At 33.3% G+C, this 20,558-nt stretch overlaps 1 protein-coding gene across 1 annotated transcript in view; it reads right to left on the bottom strand.

The window, feature by feature from the left end:
• Nucleotides 1-3,052: 3,052 nt before the first annotated feature.
• LOC145680199 (uncharacterized) overlaps nt 3,053-20,558 on the bottom strand; it is a 37,826-nt gene continuing 20,320 nt past the window's right edge. The window contains exons 3-5 of the mRNA XM_081750474.1: nt 18,587-18,658; nt 15,426-15,489; nt 3,053-4,194 (exon numbers count right to left, since the gene is read on the bottom strand). Coding sequence (XP_081606600.1) covers nt 3,053-4,194; nt 15,426-15,489; nt 18,587-18,658 — 1,278 coding nt within the window. The remainder of the gene's footprint in view (nt 4,195-15,425; nt 15,490-18,586; nt 18,659-20,558) is intronic.

The following is a 20,558-nucleotide window of genomic DNA, read 5'->3' as shown; positions in this document are numbered from 1 at the left end:
TACCACATTTTCATAAGGAATTGGAATACGCGCCACGATTCGACATTGTGCATAATGCACGCGAATAGATCACAATGAAATCTGTTTACTTTTTGTCACTGCTTTTAGTTCAGTTAAGAAAATACCATAAATGTCTCGTTCTTACAAGTCATTTCTAGTGGAGGACAGGCAAGGGCGCCGATTTCTCTGAGAATTTGGGGGGGGGGGGCATTCAGATGCAGAAAGCATATATGAGGATTTTAAGACAAATTGCATTCAAATTATGCCAAATATTGTAAATTTACAAATAACTTACAATAAGAGGGCCCACATGAGCTTTGGGGGGAGCGGACCCGCAGGATCGACACCCTTGAGGACAGGATTCAAAGTCATTCACACTTCTACAGAAGGGATGGACACTTTCAGATAATTGAGGAAGAGGAGAGATGCATACCAACCACCTTCTGCCGGATTCTTTATAGCGGGAGGGAGTTCAGCGGAAGTGGTGTCAACAAACAAAGCATTCCCTTTTCCACAGTCGCCTCTGGATAAGACAACAGATAAACAAAAAAAAAAAAAAAAGTTGAAATTGCATTGTTCTATTTGCAATCTGTCGAACACTTCAAATTTTTCCACTGTAAATACTTCGAATTATCCAAACAAGAGGTTCAAAAGTTCAATTTACCCACGATTTTTTTATCATTGTTTTCAATACAATTTTCAGGGGGAATAAACTTTTGTTCGAATTATCCAAGTTCGAATTAAAAAGAGTCCGCTGTATATACATCAGTACCAATTGAACTTGATAGTACAAATGTCAATAGCTTTACAGTGAAAATAGCCGCCAAGTTTGTCAAATCGAACCGCCGACATTCATATGGAGTTGTTACAAAAATCGTATTGTAGTTAGGTGAAGTCGAAAGCAAATAATAATAATAATAATAATAATAATAATAATAATAATAATAATAATAATAATAATGGGGAAAACTCAGTTCTTGAGCCGCGCGGGCTTCGAACATTGTTACCTAGTTAATTTAACCAATAATATTGTAAAAAGGATACTATAACAGATGTTAGACTCAACTAAACATTAAATTACTTACTAGGGCCTACTTATAAGCATCTCTAAGCTCACTGTAAAATCTAAGCTCTCTAAGCTCACAGCTTCCTTGGGCATTTTTCTCCGTTAGTACTCGCACTTACACTTCTTCATTGTTTATGGTTGTTCACAATATGTGATTCATTTGTTATAGGTATCAAACTCTACGTAGACCCAACCAAGGTAACAAAATACGGGTACAGTTACAATTAACAATCATAATTGTAATTAATAATAATAATAATAGTTATAACCAATGGACAGAAAAGCGAGGCATATAAATAACTCAAGTCGTTATAGTATTATCCATAATTAATTGTAGTAGTTATAATAAGTTAATGATAGGTTAAGAAATAGATTAAACAATTAATGAGCCTTGTAATAGGTTTATATATTCTCTAGTGTAAACTACACAATGGGAAAACCGTTGTTGAGTTCAACAGGTAGTAACTGTATTCTCTGTGGTTTAACATTAGATATGGTCAATTAACAGGTTAACCAAAAAAATTACTAATAAAATAAGATTGGTTAGAAATATGAATATTACTCAGTGGTAGACCCTACACGGTAGATACCTACCCAGTATATTCAGGGTGACATTCTATGTGATAAATATATGCATCATACATTGCAGATACTGAACTAATTGTTTTAGTTATGTGTATCATATTATGCGGAACGTTAAAAAAAAAAAAAAAAAAAAAAAAAACCTACCTTGGACTAAGGTAATCCGAGTTAGCGATTGACAACTAGTTGCCTTTAGTACATTGTTTTCTTTATAATTATTAAAACAGAATCCGACCGATGAATACAACCAGCTTCTCATCGGGAATTCATATCGTACTGTTATAAAGCTTTATCCATCATTAGATGTCCGTAAAAATAAATATGGTGTATAATTTAATAGGATATGTGTATAAATAACTGTAAGAAGTCCTTCTTACCTATATGTTCAGCAGAAGATAATAGTATTCACATACTAAATCTCGTAACGCCGGAATTAATATAGTGATTGTAATATTATAACTCATAAAATTCATAGGACCTTCTGTACTCAACACTCAATAAGGTGTATATTAGCATGTATTAACAACATCTGTTGTTATTTGAGAATGATTTGCAGGTGCCAGGACAGCAGTCCTTTCACTTGTACCTTTTGATGAGTGACATGCAAGCTACAAATGTAAAAACCTAATGTATGGACTAAGATTTGGAAATCAGAAAGAACAACGGAAAACTACAAGTCATAAAATTCAATAGAACGAATGATGACTATGATTGGAGTGATGTTAACAGGAAAATACAGGGTGTTTCAAAGCAACACTGACAACGTTTGGGAAGGAAAAAAAATGAACTTTCAAGGTCCATAGCTCCAGAACTATGGGATCTACCATAGTCGGATCAAGACTTCACTTAGGAACTAATACGTGAACTATACAAAAATACATGTTTCAGAATTCAGAAGTCTTAACCCGACTACGGTAGGTCCCATAGTTCTGGAGCTATGGACCTTGAAAGTTCATTTTTTTTCATGTTTTCGGCACCCTATAACTCCGAAAGGAAACATTTGTGCACCCAGTTTGGTCAATACTTTTTGTCTTATCTTGGTGTCAGGAATCATCTCCCAAACGTTGTCGGTGTTGTTTTGAAACACTCTGTATACACAATACGTATCACAGCAATTATATAAAAACAACAAATGGCGTAGGCGATGTACGTGGAGACGATACGTATATATACTATATATATGCTATCTATCTATTTATCTATATCTATATATTTATCTCTCTCTCTCTCTCTCTCTCTCTCTCTCTATATATATATATATATATATATATATATATATATATATATATAGATAGATAGATAGATAGATAGATAGATAGATAGATAGATAGATAGATATAGATATATAGATATATCAAGTGAGAGAGTTCCTCTGTGTAAGTACGGATAATGCTCCCCCACACCTCAATAGTACGTAACGATATATATACTTACGTAAGGACTAGTAGTTCCTCTATATAACTTCGGTTTTATCTTGGGACTCTTTCCATTTTTAGTTGTGTTGAAATGAAGGTCAGACGATTGATTTGAAGCATTCCTGCTGAAAGACAAGTCCGGTACGCTTGTGGCTCCTTCAATTCTGTCCGAATCATTTGTAGTCTCTTGGTTTCTATTATGTACTGTCTTCTTGTTTGAAATCTCACTGCATCCAGTATCATTTAGAAAGCCATGGTCAGATAACTGAAAACTGTCATTGTTATTTTCTTTGTCTTCAGTATGAACAATTGTTAATGGTCTGTTATCTATAAAATCATCACTACTTTGTACAACTTTGTCTCCATCTACACTCCCTTCGTTCTGCCTAGTTCCATTGTCTACATGGTAACAAGAATTGGTTTTGTAATTATCACACGTCACTCCCACTGGATCCGAAGGTTTGTTCCGCACAGTATAGTTTCCAGTTTGAATCTGATTCTTCGTTCCATCACGAACAACATCTGAAGAATGTTCATTATTTGTAAGCACATGGTGTTTTGATCCAACATCAAGATTGTTTCTTCTTTCCCTAAAACGACTAGGAGAACCTATTTCTTCATATGAATATTCATCCGAACCACCCTCAGAATCTGAATTTTCATCCTCCTCTCTTTCCCTTAAACTGTTCACATATTCACGAAAACTACTAAAACCCAATTCTTCACATGTAGAACGTCTCTTCGTTCTACGCTTAAAATTAGTTTCAGCACCAGTAAGTGATGCGTTGATAGGAGGGCAGTTTTTTGCTTCCTGCATTTTGCTACCAAAAGCTTTACAGGTATCTTTATTTACATGTTTCTTTGAAGTATCTTTATTATTCACGTTTTGCACACACATACTCTGTTCACACTTATCCTTCATATTATTCATGTCATCTCGTTCGAAACTTCGACTCATACTAAGGTCTAGTGGAAATGACTGTGTAGTTCTGATCCGATTTCGTTGATTACTAGTTTGACTTAGATTGGAAGACATTCTGCCTGGTGACTCATCGAAAATGTCGTCCAATGGCGAATAGTTGTTGTTCGTTCTTTGGTAATCACTTTCTGAATGTTGACGTTCTATGTTTTCTGTAAGGATAAAAATACCAATTAAGAAACGAACAACACTGCTGTCGCATTTGAAGACTGTTGAGATAATTTCATAATTAATGAAAATGTTATATTTTAATACGCCATTTGAAATAATAATAATAATAATAATAATAATAATAATAATAATAATAATAATAATAATAATAATATAGTGTTAGAACAGCGATCAGTCAAATACAGTACCTTGTCAAATTTAGACCAAATATATTCAGAGGATAAATGTTTGAACAATAATAAATGAGGAAATGCAATTTTCGTTTCCTTACAACAGTTTTGAATCAGTCTTAAAATTTAGTTTGACATCTCACATGCTCTTTTTTTTTTAATACCTGAGAAAATAATTATCGTTACTTTTTAAAAAAAAAAATCTTGAGATTTTCTCATTGTAATCTCATTCTACCTAAATTAGACCTATTATATAATACCTATTGATATTAATGTCCTGTCCTAACATTAAGAACTTTCAGTAGAATATTTTGTACTAAGTAAGTGTTGGATAATTTATTATTTTCGAAGTTTGTACTATTGTCTGTTCATTTAACACGCGTCTGTTTTTCAATTAGTAAAGTTTCAAAAGTATTGTCTATTGTTTATAAATGTAAGCGGTAAAATCATATCTAGTTTTAAGACATAAATATTTGATAAACCTCTTTTATACTCGCTCTAGTTTATGTAATACCGGTACAATAATAATAATAATAATAATAATAATAATAATAATAATAATAATAATAATAATAATAATAATAACTCAAGCATGCTGTAGTCCTAGCGTATAGCAGCTCAACGTCAACGTGAACCCGTAGCAGTAAAAAAGTTACAACGAAGTACTGTGATGAACGAATTTGCAATTTCAGTTTTTCTTGAAGTGTGCGTCTCCGTAGTCTGGAGTTCATAAAGATTACGCAATATTAATTTTAATTCTACGGCATTTCATTAGTCAGTGTGACAGCTAAAAACTAGAAGCGATCACTTCATTTTTTTCATCATTCACATGTTACAAAAAAAAAAAAAGAAAAAAAAGAAAGAAAAAAAAAGAAAAAAAGGAAGAAAAAGAAAAGAAAGAAAAATAGTGTTATTTCTTCTAGCTCTGTAAGAAGGCTATAAAATGCTATAAGTATTGTGAATGTACAGCTATTTCTGACTTTCTTGTTTAAAAACTTCATAATACGAGTGTGACATTCCTCCCTATGGTTTTCAGGTTCTACGTTATGTATGATAATTTTGAGGTGGTAAACGTTTCGCTGAGCATATCACCAGCTCCCTTAGAGTTTGCATGAAGACAAGCATGCTATTGACATTTATAAGTAGTCCTGTTTTCTGACCTCTGATTGGCTGGGCTTTTATTGGAACGTCTTCACTACCGGCGTTCTGGTCTTTATAAAGAGTGTTGCAGATCGAATTTAGCTTCCATATTCATCATTAGTTTCATCAGTGACGGGTGCAAATTGGTATTTACTCCTATGACTCACCATAGAGAAAGAAATATTTCACACAACGAACAGAAGATTTTAAAATATCTTCTCTGAATCGATAAGAAAAGCCGATGGGAGACGAAAAACGCAAGAACTAGTGGCCGCTCTTGAGAGATGTTACATCGGAAAATAAAAGTACGGATCACCGTTCAGAACTTTTTCAATCCAATTTCTTAAAATAAATAACGTTATGTTGAAGTTATTACTGAAGTATATATTTATGAAATATCAACAATATCACATTGTAATAATAATAATAATAATAATAATAATAATAATAATAATAATAATAATAATAATAATAATATCTCACTCTCAAGAGCAAATTACCTGTTTTTTTACTCGTATTGTCTGAAAAGATCTTTTATGAAACTTCGAGTATTTCGTATTTGCATTAAAAAGGATAGAAAATTTGACTCAAAGAATGACTAAAGAGAGTGAATTCATGGACTATGAATATAGTTCACAAATTGCTGCATCACTTTTTAATGTTATAATTATTTTAAAATAAGAATAAAGATATTTTTGAACTTATGAGACGTATCATCACAATTAAATCATTATAAATGTATAAATATTAATGGGAAATGATTAAATATGTATCTATAAATGTACAACAATAAATATTGCATTATAGGAACAAAGTAGAAAGTACACTTTGGTGTCTATATACATATTCCATATTTAAAGATCAAGATTCTAATTAAATTAATCTGGCTATCCATTGAATACTGACCTAGTGAATACGCTCTGAATTCTGACCCAGTGGATACGCTGATGTGTAATGCTATCAGCTGTTTTCGTAAACTCATATGAACTTCCGAAATAAACCTGCTTCCAAATTAAAATGTATTATAATGAAAACACGGAATCCCAAATGCGAGTAACCGTATTTCAAAATCCTTTCATTTCTGGTATTAGCTACTTACACTTGATGCAAGGTATGAAATTCTGATAACATGGAAACTAATCATGGGCGCCCGAAGGTGGGGACAGGCTGGGGCCTAGGATCCCCCTGGCTTACGAAAATGTATACGTAATATAGCAAACCACGTATATTAAATACCAGAAATACCAGAGGTAATATAGCAACCATGGAGATGGGCCCCTCTAGAAAATTTTCTTCGGGCGCCCCTGAAACTAATGGAAACGAAAAAGAAAAAATACTGTAATTATGCGCGTGTCAAAAATGGAATTTCCCATTGGATCGTTAATCCAACTGTATTTTGTGGATGATTCACCAATATGATATGTTACTGCACAGGCGAAAGCAAAAGCTAATAAACACAACTACAAAACATAACATTGTTACACATCATTAGTTGAAGACACAAATAAGTTTCTAAGTTTGAAGTTTCCAATAAATAAATAAAAAAAACTCAGCCACATCTGAAATTTTCATTACAACTGTTTTTAAAATCCCATTCTTAGAAAACCGAAACTCCACTGACTCTTGGCAAACTTCCCTGACTATTCCCGGTCTTCTCAAATACCCTGCCTTTTCCCAGTTTTTCTAGTAGGTTTGTGGCCATCTTAATAATATACTGATAATAGGGTTACTATATTTCCGGGATCGTACTGAAATCAACATCTGCATCCCGGCGTCCCGAAAATAAATTTCGGGAAGCGAAAATGACCTGGTTTTCGGCGAATAAAAGAAAAGTATTTTTGCTCAACATTTTTTTGCAATATTCTTTAGTTTATGGATATAGCAACTTAAAGCACAAAGGAGTTAAATATGAACTGACAAACCCATAACATTTATTGTAATATCTGTCAGTATCTCTCTTTGCATCGTCTAGAGATCAGAAGTTGATATTTAAAGTTTGTTTTATGTTACAATATTATATTGTCCGAATTTCCTTTGTATTTCTGGATCGCTGTACCGAACAATACAAAAAAGAAAGTTATGGTTTAGGCTTATGTTGGAACATTCAAATACCAACTCTTGATTACGCTTTCTATAATATCGGATTTTTTCAAGGTAAATATTCAAAACTTTGATCTAGGACGTAGAAATTTAATACTTTGCGTTGTTACACACTAAACAATGATAACGTGTTTCACCTCAACATGGGAATGTTTCCGTAATTTCAGTAACTCAGTTCTAAATAGTCAGTAGGTGTAGTATGGTGATTGTTGACTTAGTTGCGAGTGTTGTTCACTGTGGTGTGCTGTGTGTAGTGTGTGGATCCTGTGACTAGTGACTTATTCGTTAACTGCCAAGAAACGTGATTTTGTTGGCAATGTCACCAATAAGACAGTGATGTTTTGTTGACAAAGTACATGGTAATTTCCTATACATAAAAATAATAAGAATAAATAATTAAAGACAATAACAGTGAAACTGTTTTTTTCGTCTAAGTGTAGGGTCATGTTTTCAATCGTCATGGTAGAAGTAAGACATTACGGACCATATCAAATCTGAAAAACACAAAACAGACAGCCACTCAGACTGCTCTCACCTCTGAGAAGCTTACATTTTTAAAACTCCTGTTCATATTTTATTCTCCCTAATATATGGCGTAAGTAGTTTCTCATCAAAAAACTCGTAAGAGGTAATTTACTTTCGGGGTGAGTTTTCTTCGAATTTCTCCGTAAACGCCTCATACTTTTGTTATATACATAAACTTTACTAATAATTCTAGTATAATGCGATTTAGTTGAAGAAATTGAAGCAAGAAAATTTTTTGCAGTAACCCTTTCCTTTTATTTTCCGATATGACATCCCTCAAGACCCGTCACTAATTCTTGTGTTTCTCGTCTCCCGTCAGCTTTCCTTATTGGCTCAGACTGGTAAATTTAATATTTTTAAAAAACTCTTCTGTTCGTTGTGTGAAATATTTCCTTTTCTATGATGAAACATGGGAGTAAGTACCAATTTGCATCCACCACTGATAAAACTAATGACAAATGTAGAAGCTAAATTCCATTTCCAACACTCTTACAAAGACCAAAACCCCGTAGTGAAGATGCTAATTTTTAAGATAAGAGCAAATTTTATATTCTTTTAGACCTTCGGCTATATGGTTAATTACAGGATACTACAGGACTCTTTGACATAAATTACATGATGTAAAAGAAATCAATGATGAATTTGCCTTTCTGAAATTTTTAATTTTAAAAAATCGCATTCTTACGTATCTTGTTTCAAAAATTGGCGATACTTACAAAAGATTATAATACCCTGTTTCACATATCAACTTACATACTTTAATATAATATTGCTTGCTGTCTTATATGAGATTTGAAGAAAAGTTTCTAATTTATGCTACTAAAAGGAAAGGTATAGAAAATGTATGTTTTCTGTAGATAATTTTCTGTAAACAAATTCAATAAACGAAATGAACTATTTCTCGCTGTAATTTTAAACATGCAAGTATGTATATCACACACTATTCTAACTAAATATTGAATTAAAGATCACTCTTTAGGATTGGACGAATTAAATAGAACTTGATGAACACGATCATTTTAAAATATAAATTCTTATTCAAGTACTTTTCGTTAAGAACGGGAATCTTTCCGGGAAAAAAAATAATGAATTTGTTTCTGGTTTACATCATTAACAAAAAATATAAGATATTTTCTCTTCCAAAGAATTTATATAGGTAAAAGACGAGAAATGTTTGTTTCCACATATTGGCCTACCTTTAAAAAAAAACACTTTGTGAAAATAAAATTCGTTTGAGAAGAAATGTGCATGCAATGGACGCTGGATAACTACAATTAAAAACAACACCCTGTAATCTTTCTCCGCCTTATGCAGAGTCGTTTTGACATATGATTAGCGTCATATTAAAGGCCTGACTACTCCAGGAAACATATGTTAGTCGAACTATTTAGTAAGGCACTAATCACTCGTCAGGACGACTCTGCATAAGGCCCTCAGTGTTTAATAGTTTAATCCCTGTATATTTATTTTTTACTAATATTAATTATGTGTTAGATATAACTATACTCGACTGGATCGTCACAAGACCTTCTCTCACAATCTTAAGAACAATGCTATCACCATTATGGAGGGTTATAAGAACCATTTGATATCAAACTAATATAACTTAAATATATCACTGTTAACTGACTAACTCAATTTCCTATGGAACCCGAAGGTTTAATACCGCGTTTACAAAAGTTCTCCATTGACTTCTGTCCTTAGCCAACTGGATCCAGGTTCTACTTTGTATTCCTATTTTTGCGAGATCCATCTTAATATTATCTTTTCATCTACGCCTAGGTCTTGCTAATGGTCGCTTTCCGATTGGACTTCCAGTTAGAACCTTCAAAGCGCTCCTACGTTCTTCTATTCTCGCTACATGACCTACCGACTTGAGCATCCAGACTTGATGACCCTAACAATGTTTGGTAAACGGTATAAACTATGCAATTCCTCGTTATAAAGTTTCCGCCATTCCCCATTCCTCTTGGATCTGATTATTCGTCTCAGGATTTTATTCTAAAACACTTTCAGTCTGCGTTCTTCCTTTAGAATTAAGCGACCATGTTTTGCAACCACACGGCACAACATATGTGATTATCGTCTTATAAATTTTAAACTTCAAATTTCTCGACAGAATGCGATATCAAAAGATTTTGAATTGTATAATAAAACGAATTTCCTGCTTTCAGGCGACATTTAATTCCTTCGTGGTTCTGGTTTTGTTCTGTTAAGACTGATGCTAGATATATCAAAGTATTCACTTTGTCGAAAGTATTATGTGGTATTTTGACGCATCCATAATTTGTAGTATTACGACCCCGCTGAACTTCCATGTATTTAGTTTCGTTTGAGTAATATTAATATTGCCGGTTTGAGGGCACTTTTCTAGACAAACATTTTTATATATAAATCTCACTCTCTGAACTATCCCAGCGCAAAAAGCATTAGAAAAGAAATTTAATTCCCTATACACCATTGATAAAATAAATTGCTTCACACCTCTATCGAATACGCCACTGAAACAGACACCTCGAAAGAACATATTAATATACATGTACAATCAGAAACAATATTAAGTATAGGTTGGAGGTTGGAAGTATAAGAAATTATTCCTTTTTAACTCAATTTTTTAACAGAACAGATATCCCTCAATTAGTAGATATTGAAAATTAGAGATACAGTGCTTAATATATAAATTGGATCCAGCATGGTATTTCACTGGTCCTAGATTTTTCTGGGAGTCAATGTTAAAATCGACAAAACAGAGATTAGAATTATGAACTGATTATGACAAATTGCTCTTTATAGAAAAAGGTATAAGAGGAGGCATTTCTCAACGTTCAAATAGATATGCTATAGCAAATAATAAATATGTAGAAAATTACAATCTTAATAAGAAAATTTTTTAGATACGTATATGGATGCGAATAATGAATAATATTGGGCTATGAATCATCATATGCCTTATGGGAGATTTAAATGAAAATATGTTGTTAGCGCAAATCAGAAATATTGGAGGAACAAAATATTACAAAGAGATGATAATTTTAATATTGGATACATTTCTAAGTTGATTTAGAATATCCTAAAGAACTTTGTATTAAGCATTCAGATCTACCATTAACTGCATAAAATTATATAAATAATAAGAAACTCCCAAAATTATTAACAACACGTGACAATAAAGAGAATTATATATTGAATTATCACAATCTAAAGTTCTATGTATTACAAGGTCTTTAACTGAAAAAATATGTGTAAGATATTAGCATTTAAACAATCAGCAAAGTCAAAGAAATATATAGATTTAAATACAGAAATTCGATCACAAGCAAGGAATGATGCTGAAAAAAAGATTTCTACAAGTTAGCAAATAATACTGTATGGCAAAACAATGGAGAATATAAGAGAGAGAGTAGATGTAAAACTTGTGCATAAAAAAATTAGTGGAAAAATTAAGTGTGAAATTTACCTTTAAAGATAGAACGATATTTTCTGAAAATCTAGCTGCTATTTATTTGTATAAAACTAAAATCCTATGAACAAGCATATCTATGTTAGAATGTCAGTTCTAGATATATCTAAAATATGTTTGTATAATTTCTATTACAATGCGTTAAAAATATGAATATAAAGTGACACTATCAATGAGTGTTAGTGATTCTGTTATCGCACATATTGAAACATATAATATATATAAAGTTATTGAAGATATGTACGAACATTTAGATACATCTAGTTACAACGAAAATAATGAATATGGCTTAAAGCAGGTTAACGAGAGAGCATTAGGAAATTTTAGAAATGACCTTAAAGATGTAGTAACAGAGAAGGTTGTACGTCTTAAATCAAAAATGTATGCCATTAAGAAAAACGGAGATATAGATAATAAAAAAAATGAAGAGAAAAGAAAGGTCAAATAAGAAAAGCAAAAGGAATAAAATCAAATTTTATTAAATCGGAAATATCCTTCAAGGACTATGAAGATTGTGTTTCAAAAAGTAAACAACTGTAAATGTATTTTTAGTAGAAGAAAACAAATTAGCCTTAATCTCTTACGATAATAAGAGGTACGTATTAGAAGAAGGGATACATACACTAGCTTGAGGATATTACAGGATAGATTTAAAGAAAGAATGACTCTAAGATAAAAAGAGAAAAAATAAAACAGAGAATAGAAGAGTTAAATTAAATAAATGTGACTAGGTTTAAGTTTATATATAAGTAATCTTATATATAATGCTTTTATGAAATATTCATAAAAACTGTAATTTATTTCTCCTAACTTGAGTAGAGCATCAGCTTTACTCCCACTCTGAATAAGGCATCATCTTTGATCTCCATTCCAGGAATTTTTTAAAATAATCATCTCTCTTATTATTATTAATATGATTGATAAATTACAAGATGCTTCTTAAAACTGAAACAATAGTCTAAATTTTTATACGGTAAAGCATTATCCTATAATTCATTTATTTTGTGAAGATGATATCTGGCTCTTTCATCAAGTTGAATTAGTCCATTCTTATAATCAACACAAAATTCTAAAAGTGATAGTTGATAGTGAAGTTGATATAATTAAGTTCATTTTGCAAATCTAAATTCTTTTTCAGATTGTTGTTCACGATTTACAACTTATACAAACGCTCCCACCTTTTCTACTTCCATCATTTTTTTTTTATTTTATCACGACATGCCTTACGCCCATCTTGTCTTGTATTTCCATTTCTTCAAAATTCTTGGAATTGTTTTAATTCACCACAAATTACACACTTCTTCATTTATTGTATATAAACTGATTATAAATAATTATTTCATTTTCATTGCTAGGGTGATACGCTTTTGCGCTAGGATAATTCGGGAAAATGTGATTTAATAGTAAAATTTATATATAAAAATACGGTGAAATGAAACTGCGCTCAAACCGGTAATATTAATACTGCTCCTCTGCATTTACTTCAAATTCATGTCCCTGCAAGCATTTAATAAGACTTCTGCATTGCTTTCTATTGTTCTCTTATCATACCCTACTATATTTACATCATCAGAATACGCCATAATCTGGTGAATACCATTCAGCTCTGGGCTCTAGTTATTGTCTTTGATTCTCTTTATATCGTACTCCAGAACAATAATGAAGACAACGCATCTTCTTGTTTCAGGCCATTCTAGACGTGAAAGCTCGTGAGCAAGGATTTTCCTACTAGGACTTTACTTTGGGATTCATTTAAACACATCTCAACTGATCTAACTAGCTTTTTCAGTATTCCAATTCTGTACGAACGTTGTACAATATTTCTCCTCTAACCGAATCGTAAGCCTTTCTAAAATCAATAAATAGTTGATGTATTGGGCTACTGTATTCCCACTTCTTTTCGAGTATTTGGCGAATGGTAAATAGGTCTATTTGGTCGATAGTTGCTCGATTTTGTCTAAATCCACACTGATAATCTTCAATAATTTCATCTGCGCATGGGGTCAATCTTGGAAATAGAATCTTTGAGAGGATTTTATAGGGAACATATCACTGTTACTATATTTTAATACATTATACCAATATCTGTCACTGTTGAAGTTTAGCATCGAAGATTTTCAGAACTGAGATGTGGATAGTTAAAGATGAATTTCAAACTACCGTAATGCGTTCGAATTAATTCTCTCCCATCGGGATTCAAAACCGTGCTCCCATGCATCAAAGGCGTGCGCGCTAACCACTCGACCAGCAGGAAGAGCTATATCTTCTATATCATCAATAAAAAATTTTCGGAATGTTTTGACATTTTAATTTTATTTTTATTAATTATCAGTTTGAAAAATGTAAATATTTAAAGTAGTCGATTTATTTTCTCATGTTCGTAATTTTATCCACTAAATTTACACCTTCGCATTTCAAAATAATTCTTATTGTATAATATTGAAAATTGCCATTTTGAATTTTAATTTCAACAAATAAATTTTAAAGTTAGCTTTAATTTTAACCTAAACACAACAAAACACTGAGCAAGGCTATGTAAAAAAAAATATACAGGGTGATTAAAATTAAAGTCTCACTTTCAAAATGCTGTAAAAAAAAGAAAAAAAAAAGAAAAAAGATTCACTGGTCAGAATGACTTCAAATTTAAACTGAATATATTTGAAGAAGAGAGAAACGGAATAGCATAAGAAATAGTTCCAAAGTGTATCAACAGATGGCGCTGCAAGCGGCATAGCGAAAATGGATTCGGCTACAAGTGACATTTTGAATCGAAATACGACGGCTTTGGCGTGAGTTGCACATTAAACCAGCTGTACTGTTCAATGTGCATGATTGTTTCGGTTTTGTGACGAAAAAATATTACTTACAAGTCATTCAACAATTGTGACACTATTAGTGGAAAGCCCATCCACCACGGCAAGGTTGTATCACATTGGATTGAAAAATTGATTTTTAATTATTCTTAGACAAAAAAAAAAAAAAAAAAAACGAATAAAACGCACATAGTCATTCGGTTTTTAATTGTCCTTGAGCCAAAAACCACATAAAAACCACGTAATGATTCGGTGGATGAGCTTTCCATTAATAGTACCACAACTATTGAATGACTTGGATTTTTTTTTTGGGGGGGGGGGGGGACAAAACCGAAACAATCATGTACATTGAACAGTACAGTTGGTTTAATGTGCAACTCATGTCAAAGCCGTTGTATTTCGCTTCAAAATGTCACTTGTATCCGAATCCACTTTCGTCATGCCACTTACAGCGCAATCTATAGATTGGATATACTTGGGAACTTTTTTCTTATGCTATACCATTTCCCCCTTCTTTAAGTATATCCAGTTCACATTTGAAGTCATTCTGACCTGTGGTTCTCTTTTACAGCATTTTGAAAGTAAGTGGGACTTTAATTATAATCACCCTGTATAAAAGCATAAACACGTAACAGTTTCAACACACTATCTGTGTTCATCAGACTTCCACTTCTTCACTCCAGATTCCATTTCCAGACATGGAGTCCACTTTCAGGAAGTCTGATGAAGGCAGATAGTGTGTTGAAACTGTTACGTGTTTGTGTTTTTATATATTTTATCACAGCATATGGAAACAAGGCCTGATAGAATGGTTTAATTTTAACCGTTATTTTTTTCCCAACATTATTTTTTAATATGATCAATTACTGTTCATTTGATACTAGTTTTTAACTTTAATCTGTTAAATTAAAACAGGAAGAGATCCAGTCGACAATGCTTATCAGTATTACTTTTTTTCAAGTAAAAGTATTAGTAAATGAAATTTCGAAAAGAATATCAATTACCTAATGAACGTTCCTCTACATCTGCCTCTTCCAACCTACACCTCCATGCAGTTTCTTGATTCTGCTACGAAAAGAACATTTACAATTAAAAAAAAGAAAAAATGAACTTGTTTAATAAGTATGTAGTATTCCTTCTAAATTATGGAACTTGCAAATAATATGGTTAACCTGATATTGTCAGAGTGTTTCTCTCAGCGAAATCATTTGAAGAGCTGTTTCTCTTTTCATGTTCGGTTACCCGAAGTACGAAAATCAATAAATTTACTCAACTCACATGGGACCTTAGGCAGGGTCATTTTGACATATGATTAGCGTCATACTAATGGCCTGACTACAGCAAGGAACATATGTTAGTCGAACTCTTTAGTATGACACTAATCACGCGTCAGAACGACTCTGCATAAGGCCCATGTTTGTTTGTCCATAACTAAAATTAAATATATCGCTAGTCATGACCTGCTGACCAACTGACAATCCTACCATTCAATTGTACTGGAAGGTTATTACAAAAAGTAAATGAATAAATCACAAAGCTTGTAGAAGGCCTGAAAATTGATGAGGTATAAGTTTTGTGTTTCGTTTATTTAGATTTTGTAATTTTTTTTCGGTAAAGTTGAGTGGTAAGCATGGGCGGAGTTAGGAATTGTCTCCGGGAAGGGACGGGGGGAACGGTAAATACAAATGAGAATTAAAGAATCTTATAGGTGGCATTTTTACTTTTTGTCAAAAAGTTGGGGGGGCAATGCCCCCCCATAGCTCCGGCTATGGTGCTAAGATTTTTAGTTGGCCAACAGATCATGATTTACGATTTATTTTAGTTATGGATAAATAAGGTAGTCTAGTGGTTAGAGCATTGGCTTCATGTCCGCGTGGTCCCAGGTTCGATTCCCGGCCGGTGCTTCCCAATTTTCGGCATCCACCCAGCGTCGTGAGACAATCTGGGGAGTCATGTGAATGAAAGACGTGATGGTCACTAGGTCTAGAGAGCTCCCGATACGCCGGTTAGTGACAGGGCGATGCAGCTGCTCGTCGCTAGGCTACACGTAGTTTAGCTGGTCGCTGACAGATGGCGTTGGAGCGGCTCAGGACCTCAGGCTGTTAAGCCAAGTGGTGGTGGTATGGATAAATAAATGTGTGAGTTGATTTGAGTAAAGTTATCGATTTTCGTACGTGGGCATGGCCAAGGAGGAGCATCAGAAATGCTCTTGAAATGATTTCGCTGAGATTAACTCACTGACACTGCAAGATTAATATTATAATTTATTTAAGTAAAATGTGACAGACAGTTTCTATATCTGCATTTGAAGAGAAAATGGTAAACGATGTAAGTGCCAAAGGAATACAAACACCATTTTTCATCTTAAAGTGTCAATACCGAAATGCTGTAGAACGTTACATATATATATATATATATATATATATATATATATATTTTTAAAGGATTATAGGCCTCAAAGTTGTTCAAAGGAGCGTGTAAAGATGTCACCAGTACAAACGTCCCCACATGTACACTCATGTACAAAATGATTGTCGCATATCTATAACTGTCTTCTTGTAAGAATATATTTTGATAATGATTTTGCAGGCTACTTTTAATACTGATACTATGTGTATAATTGTGAAATGTATATTTATGATAAATTTCATAGGAAAAGAATTATAAATACGAAAATTAGAATGAGTAAAACAAAATATTGCTAAATGGAGAAGAAAGTTTTATTTTCCTTTTACTGTTCTTATTTACTGCTCTTTTGACATGAAATTTTCCACATGCATGTCTTTGCCGATTATACATATACTAACATTATAAGAAATACCGGGCGAATTCGTTATCAAATTATATTCCTATAACAACATATTCATAGATATGCGACAATAATTTTGGACTGTACAACAACAGTTTTTTTTTTTTCAATTTCCCAACATTTTTACTTTTGGCACTTACTACTTTACCACTTAAAGATCCTCCACTTACTACTCTACAATTAAAGATCCATTTTAAAGAATCAAAACAAAATAATCCATTTTCAAGATCCATTTTAAAGAATCTAAAATTGGTATAATTTTAAAAATCAATATTCTCTTTTCAAAAAGTTTAGTGACTATTTCTTGTGCTTGAAGTATACGTTGCCAATCATTTATACAGACACTGTATATTCAATAAAGAACTTTTTACCTCAAGCGAGGACTAGGAATAAATTTTAGGGCCGCATTGGCTAAGTGGTAGAGCGTTCACCTCTGCTACCTGGGGTCCTTGGTTCGATCCCAGCTCACGCCAAGTGAGCTTTGTGATAAACAAACTCCGTGTGCGTGGGTTTTCTTGGGGTTCTTCCGTTTCCTCCCACTTTCTTCATTCCATCATTTCATTCATGTCCCATCATCATAGCCTCCTTTAGCCTAGCAGGCATAATCGTGGGACGTAAAACTTACAGATTTCATTTTATTTCATTTGGAACAAATTTTCAAATAGTCATAATTTATAACGAAATTAAATTAATTCCTTAACTTCACACGGGAAAATGCCCCTAAAAATAAAGAAGTTCAATGCTAGGACTTTGGAGGACATTGAAGAACCCACAAATAACATGCTATCCATCTCAAACTAACATCACCTAGTATTGATTCATCAAACTTGCGTTCTACCATTAAGAAGCTAGCGTGCTAATACAAAGTGGACCGATGAAAATACGTGGAAAGTTACTATGAATGATAGGTTACACTGTAATATTCTTAATTCTCCTTACCTTTCTTGACCACTAAATTGAAAAATGAAATCCTTCAGTTTTACCTTCCACGGTTATGTCGGCGAGGTTAAAAGAGACGGTGATAACAACAAATAAATGAAATGGTGGACTAAATAAAGTGGGAGGAAACGGGAGAACCTCGAGAAAACCTACGAACACGGTGTTTGTCCACCACAAAGTTCACATGGCACGAGACGGGACCGGACCAAGGACGGCATGCACAAGAGGTAAACGCTCTACCACTGAGCCCCACGTCCCCCACCATTAAATTGAGTTTTCTATCTTTCAATCACCCATAGATTAAGTCTACATCTTCACCACCACCACCACTATCACCCACCACACACACACACACACACACACGTATATATATATATATATATATAAAACATTTTAGTTCATTGTGTAAATACATACTGGTGTAACATCAAGTTGATTGTATCCATCACAATAATCTTGTACAGTATCACGCCACCTCTGCGCAAGTAACTGCAAAGAAAGGAAAACATTTTTCAGGCCATTGTGATTTGACCTATTGCCATATAATGACTACATATTAAAGAATATCAACCAATCTCTCATTAATTTAGAGAGAATTTCATTGATATACGAGTACTCTACCTATATAAAATATGTTAACTTTAAGAAGTTGGTTGTACAAGAGAATGTACATGATATTTCTTTGTCAATTAACTGTTTTAATTTTTCATTCCTTCACTGCTAAGAGAACAATTAAAACTCAACTTGATTCCGGAAAATATTGTAATTTAAGTGGCATTGTACTAATCTAACCTAATATAAATAAAATAAAGAGTTTGTTTGTCTGTCTGTCTGTCTATCTGTCTGTGTGCGGCCTGGGGACCAGACAAGTGAAAACCGAGAGTTACCAAATTTTGGTCACGGGTACCTTGGTCCAGGCTCCAGACCAAGACGAAGAGCTTTTTTCAAAATTCGAACCAGGGAAGTCTCGTGGGGGAAGGGGGCGTTTACCGGGACATGTAATAGTAGAAAATGACCGATATTAGTGTCGAATTCATAGTTTTCGCGGTCGCTGAGATCAATGGTGGAACTCCGATCGCATTCACCTCATTCGACTGCGGTTCGGGGGTCACTGGGGGAAGGGGGTACCGAGACATGTAAAAATAATCCAAAATGAAATATATTAGTGTCAAATCTATAGTTTTCGCGGTCGCTGAGGCCAATGGTGATGCTCTCACAGGCGTTGACTTCCAAATACAGCCCATATGCGAAGAATGGGTAATTCAGCTAGTTGTAAATACATTTTTTAATACTTTTTTACAACTTATAGAATCTAAATCACGCTCCGAATGAGTATATTTTAAGAGCTTAAAAATTTTAACATTTTTTAGATTATACAATTTTGATCCTACAAGGGCAAAATACAACTAACAGCGCTTCAATTTGACAAACGTTAGTAATTCGAATGAAAATTCTTTTTAAATAACTAATCATTATGCTTAATATGTTGCAGTTACTACATCTTTAAGGAAAATAAACGAAGATAGGCAAATAGTCAGTTGGGATGCCAAATTGAAAATAAGTCTTGCCTTGTGCTTATTTGCTTCCTCTAAAATAAAGAAATTTCCATACTTTGCTGAACTGTTAGGAAACTTAACCAGAAACATGAATCAAAGTTCAAAAATGTTCGTAAGATGGTGAAAGAAAATAAATCCAGTACAAAATTCTGTTTTCAATTTCCTTCTTCCAACTACTATATACAAGTGATATATTATTAGTCCAAACCACGTTAGCCACAAGTAAGTTCAAATTGTGGATGATATAAAGGATTTAAAACTTTGAAAACTCACACTGATTTATTGATTTATGTTACAGACGTGGTTTTGGTGTCATTTTGTAGCAAAATACGTCAAGTTTTGACTCACGTAGTACACTAGTTCAGAAACAAGCCAACGCAAGCGCTAGCGGCAGTTGGAGCATAGATGGCTGTCTTTACTGGTCCCGAGCGTCCTGTGTGTTTTGGTTTGAAGAATCCAAGTCTGCGACAACTGTGCAACGTACTTTTCGTATAAAGTATGGTAAAGATCCTCCCAGTAGTTCTCATATATTTCAGTGGCATAAGTGTTTTATTGAAACTGAATGTTTGGTAAGACAAAACAAACCTTCAAGTCGTCCCTATACGTCTGAGACGTTGTAGAGCAAGTGAACAGTCCTACAAAATCAACCGGGCGTGCTTCTTGACAGCTGGCCGTCCGCACATGACAGTTGAGAAAATGGATGCATCTCAAACCATACAAATTACAAATGGTGCAAGAAATAAAAGAAGCTGATAGAATTGCTCGTAAGGAATTTTGTGTGGAATGGGTGGATATTTTGGAGGGATGTGTACAGCATCACCAATGAAAGCCAC

This window comes from Thermobia domestica, chromosome 1 (genome assembly GCF_964235325.1).
Source record: "Thermobia domestica chromosome 1, izTheDome1.hap1.1, whole genome shotgun sequence".
Lineage (NCBI taxonomy): Eukaryota > Metazoa > Arthropoda > Insecta > Zygentoma > Lepismatidae > Thermobia > Thermobia domestica.
Note: the sequence above shows the minus strand (reverse complement) of the source record. Positions and strands in the feature narration are given on the sequence as shown.